At 44.9% G+C, this 9258-nt stretch overlaps 3 protein-coding genes across 3 annotated transcripts; 1 reads left to right on the top strand and 2 right to left on the bottom strand.

The window, feature by feature from the left end:
- Positions 1-1759: 1759 nt before the first annotated feature.
- Positions 1760-6143, top strand: LOC131207898 (thioester-containing protein 1 allele S1-like). Its single transcript, XM_058200532.1, has 8 exons — positions 1760-2765; positions 3006-3047; positions 3123-3284; positions 3355-3488; positions 3545-3840; positions 3900-5494; positions 5557-5710; positions 5783-6143. Exons 1-8 carry the CDS (start codon positions 1782-1784, stop codon positions 5818-5820), a joined length of 3405 nt encoding a protein of 1134 aa, XP_058056515.1. The 5' UTR covers positions 1760-1781; the 3' UTR covers positions 5821-6143.
- Positions 6144-6564: 421 nt separating this feature from the next.
- On the bottom strand, positions 6565-7492 carry LOC131210156 (probable NADH dehydrogenase [ubiquinone] 1 alpha subcomplex subunit 12). The gene is made up of 4 exons (XM_058203360.1): positions 7309-7492; positions 7046-7223; positions 6890-6974; positions 6565-6733 (listed from the first exon to the last, which is right to left on the bottom strand). Exons 1-4 carry the CDS (start codon positions 7401-7403, stop codon positions 6660-6662), a joined length of 432 nt encoding a protein of 143 aa, XP_058059343.1. The 5' UTR covers positions 7404-7492; the 3' UTR covers positions 6565-6659.
- Positions 7493-7771: 279 nt separating this feature from the next.
- Positions 7772-9113, bottom strand: LOC131210155 (serine/threonine-protein phosphatase 2A activator-like). The gene is made up of 3 exons (XM_058203359.1): positions 9008-9113; positions 8439-8947; positions 7772-8377 (listed from the first exon to the last, which is right to left on the bottom strand). Exons 1-3 carry the CDS (start codon positions 9018-9020, stop codon positions 7853-7855), a joined length of 1047 nt encoding a protein of 348 aa, XP_058059342.1. The 5' UTR covers positions 9021-9113; the 3' UTR covers positions 7772-7852.
- Between the last annotated feature and the right edge of the window lie 145 nt (positions 9114-9258).

Genomic DNA, 9258 nt, shown 5'->3' with positions numbered 1-9258 from the left:
GGTCGAAAACCCGAAAATGATGTACCACTAAACCGCAACGACCAACGTGAGATAAATCTCAGCCGCAGCTAGTTTGCATACGGCAAATCTTACGCAAAGAGCATTAGGATTGATGAGACAGATTTGTCCTTTTAGATTCCCGAGTTTAAAATCGGAATGTGTCGTTTGAAATCGATTGAAAGCCACGGAAGAGCCTGAAAACAAAAGATTCCAAAAGGGGACATGAATTCATATAGGCTTAATATTGTATCGAAACAGTTCTCCAAAGTTTGCGCAGAGTTGTTACAAAATTATTATTTTGCAGTTGCTATTTAAGGAAAGTGATTCAACAAAAGCATAAAAATATCTCTTGAAAATAAATTCGAAACATTGAAACATTAAATTTATAATTAAACAAGTTTACCAGTAAAGACTTCTATTAACAATTGCATATGATTTGATCTGTTTTTCCTTGCCGTCTGAAGCATTCAGAGAGAATTTAATTGTTCTGAAGCGATTGGCGTCATCAACCAATTTTGCTCTGTACTTTCTTCGCACAGGGTAGGTGGTTACGAACACGAAGGACGCAATGTTGGTCTGCGTAAACATCTTAAGACGAGCAAATATTGGATGTTTATTTTACAATTTACTAAATTTGTCGAGCAACTGGACGTTGCAGTATCATGCGGCAGGAGATCGATACGCTGTTCGATGAAGACATGTGCCAACAATGATGCTGCCGTCGCCGCACATGCACAAACATCGCCACATAGTGGTGTAGAGTTCACGTGCTCCTCCGGGTGTCCTCACGACAGCTTGCGGCGTAAGAAAGAGACCGTGGCCGAAGTGCTTACTTCGACGATGATTTACCAGTTTTTGCCATCCCCCGCCAACCATTGGTCGAAGAGCTGCCCAAATTGACGAGGGTGCGTGCGTGATTTATTGTTTGAAGGGCTAATGGGAGCTGTCAATAAATTAGACATGTTCTTTCCGATTCTTTGCCCGAGATGCTCTTAACTTCCCGTGAACTACTCGCGCTAAAGGAATGGGTCAGTTGGACAGAGTTTGGTTCACGGCGTTTGGTCCTTCGTTCAATCGGTTGACCACCGCCAAAAGATAAGTCAAGCATAGTTGTCAACGATTGCAAGCATTGTTCGACAACGTAATTTCTATTCAATTAAATAAACTTGTTTAAATAGCTTATTTAAAAAATAAAAATTTCCTAAAATAACAAAACAACGAATTTACCATACAAATACTCTAAAACGTGTTCCTCAATGGCACAAATACAGTGAAGATTTCTTTTAAGTATTTCTACCGATGATCATTGAGCATTCAATCAACACAGCTTCAGCAGACATGATAACCCCAACCAATGACACCGGGGAATTCCGTGTCCACCGCAATCATGGTTCGACCGGTTCATTTCAGTCTTCATCGTGCAGTGTAACCGTTTAGACCAAAATGTATTTAAGTGTTGTTGGTAGTTCTTTGTTGCTAGTTTTTCTGAACGCAGTCGCAGCTTTCGGGTACATATCGTTCCGGTTTATGGACTGCTCTCTACCAAATCATTAACCCTGCATACCTTCTCCAGAGATTACTTTGCTGTCCTGCCATCGAACGTAAACCCGGATCAGGAACTGAACGTGTTGCTGACAAACTTTGACACACCGGACGGTAGTCATTTCTCGATCGAAAATGTTGGTTCCGAGAATGTGCGTAAGATTACAACCTCCGTGGATGGCGGACAATCGACGACCGTTCCTATCCCTGCCGATTGGCACGCTGATAATGTAAACGTGATGGAGCTAGATATTGTAACGTCTGATGAATCACAACTTGCTGGGCAAATCCAAATGAACTACCAGCCCAAAGTATCGATCCAGCTGAGCCAATCCATCTACAGCCCGGGAGATTTTATGAAGTTTCGTGTTCTATTAACAAACGAGCAGTACAAACCCGTGCCTGGCGCAGAACGATCGTTCAATGCGACCGTGTATCTCGAAGACGATGCAGGTTTTAAGGTACTATCGTGGAGCGTTCCCATTACACCGGGCGAGATCTACTCCAGTGGGTATCTGTTTAGTGATCATCTAAATCTGGGCACCTGGACTCTGGCTGTCACTATTGACGATGCAACGACGTCCAAATCGTTCCAAGTGATGCACTACTCAGCTCCCATCCACAAAATAGTGATCGAAACAGACGGCATCAGTACGATCCAAGACAAGCGACTCGTGATGAACGTGTCGGCTATGTACAGTTTTGGCAAACCTTTGAAGGGGATGCTTACGCTGACGGTTACGGGCGATCGCTCGACGATCGAGTCGAGCACTAACATCGTTGGCGAGGCACAGATCACACTTCCTCTGGAAAAGTTGATTGCCGTAAACGATAGAAGTCAAGCTGTTCGGGAGATAAGCGTGAGAGCGACGCTGTTGACAACGAACCACATCACTAACCGCACCTATCAATATGCCAGGACAATACCAATCTACACCTTCCCCCACAAACTAACCCTGCAGAAGATGGTAGGTTACGAACCGGGACAAAATGCCACCATTCTCGTACAGCTCACGAACGCGATTGGAGAACCTCTGCATGGAACATCATTGCGAAAGGTGTCCATAACGGTGTGGTCGGAAGATGACCAAGATGTTACTTTTGAACAGCTACTGGATGACAAGGGCACTGCCGTAGTGTCCATCGTAACGCCAGAGCTAGCTGATCATGTAACGTTTGATGCTTCCTACGAAGGCGCAACATCATCGCTGACCGTCCATATGGTCAGTTTGCCCGAAATTTATATACATTTGATACCCAGTTCCGAAGGCACTCGACTGGCTGTTGCTTCTTCGTTTGCGATGAGTGAAGTAGTTGTGGTTATTTGCAGGCAGAAGGGCAACGAAATCTCGTCCCGTAGAAGCGAAACACTACAAAATTACGTACTGATTACAGACCTTACTCTGGAAGATAGCGTGAATAGCGTGTATGTGTTTGCTAAATCTTACGACACCCTCGTGCAGGCATCAGCCGCTTTCACGAAGCACCTTATAGCGTCCAATCAGGTGAGAGCTACAAACGATTAATAGCGATTGTGAACCAAATGACTGATCGTAACATTTGCTTTTGTGACGTGATAGCTACATATTGATGCCGTGAAGCGAGATCGACTAAAGTACAACGTAAAGGTACACGCCAATCACGACTTGCTTGTTGGGATAGCCATTTATGATGGGGTTCTGGATCTGAAACAGATCTCTACATATATGGATCTCTCTCATAACTGCACAATTGATCGGCAGGTAACACAAGCTTTTACTGACTGCTATTCCCGGCTGGCACGTAATGATTTGCTTCTGGAACCCATTTCAGCGTGATGATGTATCAGTGGTTTCAAGGTATGATCTGCTGAAAATGCCACCATTGGCCTCGAACACTTCGAGTGCTCCTGATGAGAGTGCAAATGATCTAAGATCATTGCTGCTATGGGAGAGCCGACATACTAGGTAAGAATAGGGTACTGTGTGATTTACAAGAAGCTAATGCGTACTTTTAACTACAGCAATGGGTCGGCAAACTTTGCGGTAAAAGTCCCAACGTACGTAAAATCCTGGACAGTCACTGCTTTAGCCTACAGTCCGACAGAAGGGCTTCTAGTGGCCCAGCCGAAAACGTATCATCGCGAGGACCCGCTCGAGATTCATCTGCATGTTCCCTACTCGGTAACCAGGTTGGAAGTGGTACCTGTGGATGTATACGTGGTCAATAACGATGATAGACCGGTCGACTTGGTATTCATAGAGCTGTCGAACGAAGCTAATGAATTTAGTTTCATGAACAACTCGGGCCGAACTGATGGTAAGTGCCTTGTAACTCGGATCGTTGAATAACACTAAAATGCTGCCCTTCTTTAACAGCCATATTCAAAACCGTTCGAGGACGGCTCGAGCCAAACTCAGTTCAACGGGCCGAGTTTCTCATTAGGCCCAAAAAGTTGGGTTCCATCATTCTCAAAGCCAACGCGTACGCCAGTAACGGCGCAAACTTCTCCTCTGAGACGATCCTACGCGCGGTGCCGGAAAGCGTGCAGCGATCTGGTCGTATAGTGCGGTACTTTAATCTTGAAAAATCGGACACAGTGTTCAAGAAGCTCAAAATACCAATTCCGCGTACTGCAGAATCGGGAACGGAGAGGATTATCGTTTCGATACAGGAGGAACAGAATCAGGTTGTTTCATTATCCGTCCCTATGCTGTTGGATACGCTCGTCGAAGCGGATCCATTTACGATGGCCACGAAAGCTGCGTTAATGCAGGACGTACTACTCGAGGGACAGGTCCAATGGACCGAAAGGTGGGCGAAGGCTAGCGAAATGATCCGCAGGTCTGTTCGAAAGATCGAGGCACTTGCCAGTCAGGACGGTTCTTTCGCCATTCCGGACATTCATAGACCCCAGTCAACATGTTGGGACACAGTAATCGCCACCCAGGCATTGATGTTAGCGGCTCGCAAGCAGCACAGTGCCGCCCGAGAAGAGGTCCTAATAAGATCTTTGAATTGGCTAAAATCTCAACAGGCAACGGATGGTTCATTTTGCAAAGATACCGGAGTACCGGATAGTACCGGAGATGAAGCATCAATCGCCGAGCTAACTGCTCATACTCTACTACTATTGGCTAGCATGGAAAGCTTATCCTGGCGATACGTGTCAACGATCGACCGTAGTAGAAGCTATTTAATTGCCATCTCATACAATCTGGTAGATCCGTACCAGCTAGCCTTGGTAGGGTACGCATTGCAGTTCACAAAAAAGCAAGGTAGAGACGAAGAGAAGGACAGTGGTCAATCGTTGGGCTTCATCATCAACCAATTGCTGGCTCAGAAAAAGAGGAGCCCTTCGCAAACGAAGCACTGGTGGCGCTCCAACGTGAGCACGGATCTGATCGCAACATCCTACGCGCTGTTTGTTTTCACCCAAAAAGGACTTCTCCTCGATGCCGGCCCGATCGTGAATTGGATCAAACAGCAACAGTACAGAGCGGAGACACCTTCCATCACACCAAACACTCATATTGCTCTACGTGCGTTGATTGCCTATGCGAAAAGAACCATATTTCTTACTCCAACATTCGTCGGGAATGTGATTGCAGAGGGCACGAATATGGAGCCCTTGGAAATCCCTTTCGATCATCAGTCAGACAAACGAAGCATTACGCTATCGCCAACGACAAGATCCGTGAGCTTCACCATTAACGGCACCGTAGCGGGTTCCTTTGAAGTGGGCTATAGCTACGCGGAAAACATTGTAGTACACGCAACGAAGTTCGACATAAAAGTGGTCAGGCTTAGTACCTCATCCGACGACTACACGGACTGGAATGTTTGCCTACGCTTCCTGCCGACAGGATTCACCGAAAAAACCAATATGGTTTCGTGTGAAATATCCTTCCCTACCGGCTACATTGCGCTTGATGATAGTGTCGCTGAGCTCCAACAAATGGCCAACATTGTCGTAAGTCGTTGGGAGATCGTCGCATTGGGCCAATTTTAAACACATTCTTTGGCTTTCCACAGACAACTACATTAAAAAATGAAGAGACGGTTCTCCTCGTCATCTTCGAGTTGATCGGATTGGACTGGGAGTGTTTCAACGTGACAGGATTCCGTCAAACGATCGCCCCTCGACAGCTGCCCGGAACGATCAAGGTGTACGATATTACGGATACCAGTAAGTGTGATCTTGCTAATGCGCAAGAAGATTGCAAACCACATTCACAACCTTTCATTTTAACGATTTTAGGTAAGGTTGCGTTCCAAAACTTTGATACCGTTAGTTAAGCAATACAAACGAATAACAAGGAGGTAGCTACGCTGCAAACGGTAAAATTAGTATGATGAAAGACATACTGCTTTGGGAAAATAGTATACCAAACTAAAAGGAAAATCAGAAAACTTACATTGTATGATGACTCATCCCGTCCTGGTGGTCAGAGGGTGCACTCTGGTATCCGATGGAATTCAGCGTATTCAACTCCGCTAAGTATATTGTAACATTGATTGTCTCTTGGTACTTTGGAGTATGAGCATTTTATATGACTCTTCCTTCGCTGCATTCTCAATCTCATAAAAGATCAATAAAACTTCTTTTATCAACACCATTCTGATCACTTATCTGTCAACGACCATCATTACTTTGTCTTTATGCTTTACCGTGACAAGTTTTCTAAAACAGAATTCTTGATCTGAGTAGCAAATGGGACACTGCACTTGGCTTAACCTAGGACTTTTGGAAAACGGAGCCCTTTTCTCCGATCGTTTGGCACCGTAGGTTTTGCAAATCAAAACGTTGTGATTCGCGACTCCGAAGATCAGAGAATGTTTACGAAACATTCGCACACGATGTCTACTGCGATGCGAACGTAATCAGTCATAACGGTGTGGCCGTACCTCGTAATGGCTCACTAAAAACTGAGATGATTTGTGTGATTTGTTTTTCGGATATCACTATCCCATCGAAAACCGAGCTTCCACTTTCAACCTTTTGGGCGTTATTCAGAAAAGATCCCCTGAAACAATACACTACCGCTTTATGCCATTGGCAAACATCTGTATTTACCGTTGGTTCCGGTTGCTTCTAACACTTATTTACAATCATCTCCTTACAGACTGAGACAATTTTAGTTTGACTGCGGTTTTTTGGGATCCCATGCCTCAACTTTCGGGCGCGTTGTTGAATACGGCATGTAGGCCTCTGTAAGAAAAAAAATAAAGATTGTAATTGAGCGATTGCTTATTGCATATTCAAACATCTTGGGCCTGGATTGATGCTTTTACAATTCGGTTTAAATCAATCTTTACTTTAAATACTAGCCCTGCCTTCAGATCGAGAGTCTCGTCGGTTTCATACCTTTCCTTCCCGACACGTTTTCGCTGTGATCCAGCATCCAGGCATACTTGGGACGATTGCCGTCTCGATTCGGAGGAAGATCGGTCTGAGACGAGACAACAGATCATTAATTTCTTACGATCAACAATGCACAACACCATCCCTTAGTCTGCGTACCTTGTAGTGCATCCATCCGAACCATTCAGCCGGGATTTGCGAGCCGTCGTACTCCATGTTGAAATGCGGCGCGTACTCCACCCAGCGGTTTCTGCCGTAGAATTGCGACGGATCTTCGTAGTATTTGTTCCCGTACTTGTCCTCGCCAACCATTCGTCCCGATTTCATTTCGTCCATCCTGCGAAATAAACAATCTAGTTTGTTAGCTTCATGCCACACGCAAGGATATTGTTACATAAGTTTGTTATCGACAGCGTACAGACCTGTAAAGTTTGTACAAACTGGCCCGAATACCTCCATTATCGCGGACATAGGTGTACAGCTTGTTGAGTTTATCTAAACCAAGGTAGCGGGCCATTATTAGTAGAAAACCGGAACCGAAAGATACGGATTCGATCGATCGCTGAATTCTCCACCGAGAGCCTGTTTTCACGACGACGATATTTTGACTGGGAATCGGATGAGAAACGTCAGTCTGACAGCGGAATGTTTTTGTTTCTCTAAGGGTGTTTTCTACTTGATTCTTTACAGGGTGCAACTTTAAAATTTAGCAAGATAGCGCAATGAGACTTTTTCATTTTTTGTTTCACTTATTTATCTTGTTTATCTTATTTATCTTAACTTGTTTTATTTCTTATGGTTTACATTTAGTTCACACAAAAGCAGAAAAGCCCCGAAGCCTAGCTTGATACAATATCATGGATTTATTCTTAAGATATCTTCTACTACAGTTCTGTACGATTGTGTTAACCGATGTTTTGTTTCCGTTCATGCTTCTAATGCGTGCATGCTGAACGCACACATTTATCACATTCCATCTCCGCTACTAAATTTCGGTGGGGGTGGTATTGCAGGTCCAGACGACGCACCGTGCCTGGGAATCATGCCCAACCTGGGATTCGGAAGGACGGTACCCGGTTTAACCGGATCCAGTGTAAGTATAGAACCGAAGAATACGTGTTGGATAACGGGAAATTTCGACAGCACCTCCTTCTGGTACATCTTTAGCAGACCGGTACAAATTTTCGACCACTGCGGAACCGCACTGATGCTCCAAAGCTGATTGGAGTGCTCAGCGAAATGGCCAGTTTTCACCTGCCGTATGTAATCGATACAACCGACAAACATAAACTCCTTTCTGTACTTGTCGATCGATTTATCCTCCACAAACTGGGGAGGTTCAATCGGACTGTTAACGGCCAGTTGAGCGCTACCCCATATGAAGGGCACGAACTGAAAGTCGTCCAAACTCCAAACGCCATGGCTGCCGGCCGGTTCCATCCGGTACGTGACTTGCAGTTTCCGAACCAGAACGATGTACTTGTCGAATAACTACGAAGAAAAATCATTCTGTTAATATGCTCAGTGTTCTTACTCAAACCTGCTGCTCTACCTTCAAGCCTACAGCCACTTCATCTTTCCGTTCAATCGCTCCAGTTTTGAACAGACACATAAGGAACATTACGAAAGCCAGCTCGTGGCCGGTACCGTAATCGATACGCGTCGGATTACCGAACGATTCTTCGAAGTACACCTGGAGCTCCTTTGCCGCGTCCTGGAGCGTATCTGGCAACGCGTCCTTAATCAGTTGCAAACTTTCGGTGCGCATCTTTTGAAACCAGCTCTTGAATGCTGCGTTTCCGAACCGAGCCGGCTGATCGATCGGCGGAGTCTCTATAGCCAGCTGCTCCAGGCGATCTATCGCTTTCAGCAGTTTCTCAATTACAGGGCTAATTTCCACATTTTGGCTAGCTCGTGTTCCCTGCAGCGCTACGGACATGCTACTTATAAAGCCCATCAAGTCGTAATACGCTGTGGACTTCTCCCATGTCGCCATATCCATAGCGGACTTGATTTGCTTTTCCGGCACGACGAAGGTCCGTTTCGGCGGGCTTTCTGCGTCTAAAACGTAAAGTACAAAACTTTTAACGCATTCCACAAAACAAATTAACCTCAACGTACCTGCGTCAGACATCTTAAGCAATTAATAATGAATTATCAAAGCAAAAGAAACTGTATCGGCGGCGCGCGTCTGTAAAAATAAATTTTTTCGTGTTCTACTCTGTTTTGGTTTGGATGTGTCATATTTCGTGCAATAATGTTGACACTCTGCTATAATGTTACAATTCTGCTATAATTTTTTATAGGTTCTGACTTCCTATATTGGTACTGTGCGAACGTACTCCGTTTTGTTTTGCATCGTGATTTTGTTA

The sequence above is a fragment of the Anopheles bellator genome, chromosome 2 (assembly GCF_943735745.2).
Source record: "Anopheles bellator chromosome 2, idAnoBellAS_SP24_06.2, whole genome shotgun sequence".
NCBI classification, from domain to species: Eukaryota; Metazoa; Arthropoda; class Insecta; order Diptera; family Culicidae; genus Anopheles; species Anopheles bellator.
The sequence above is the reverse complement of the archived record's forward strand: the minus strand, read 5'-3'. Positions and strand labels throughout refer to the sequence as shown.

Bases quoted from the DNA above. Each gene is read 5' to 3' on its own strand.
- LOC131207898 (XM_058200532.1), top strand. From the start codon at position 1,782: ATGGAGCTAGATATTGTAACGTCTGATGAATCACAACTTGCTGGGCAA. The intron at 3,841-3,899 runs GTAAGTGCCTTG...CTTCTTTAACAG, and splicing joins CAACTCGGGCCGAACTGATG to CCATATTCAAAACCGTTCGA. The intron at 5,495-5,556 runs GTAAGTCGTTGG...GGCTTTCCACAG, and splicing joins AACAAATGGCCAACATTGTC to ACAACTACATTAAAAAATGA.
- LOC131210156 (XM_058203360.1), bottom strand. From the start codon at position 7,403: ATGGCCCGCTACCTTGGTTTAGATAAACTCAACAAGCTGTACACCTAT. The intron at 7,224-7,308 runs GTCTGTACGCTG...TTTATTTCGCAG, and splicing joins AGTTTGTACAAACTTTACAG to GATGGACGAAATGAAATCGG. The intron at 6,734-6,889 runs GTATGAAACCGA...TTTTTCTTACAG, and splicing joins AAACGTGTCGGGAAGGAAAG to AGGCCTACATGCCGTATTCA.
- LOC131210155 (XM_058203359.1), bottom strand. The intron at 8,378-8,438 runs GTAGAGCAGCAG...TTTTCTTCGTAG, and splicing joins AAGTGGCTGTAGGCTTGAAG to TTATTCGACAAGTACATCGT.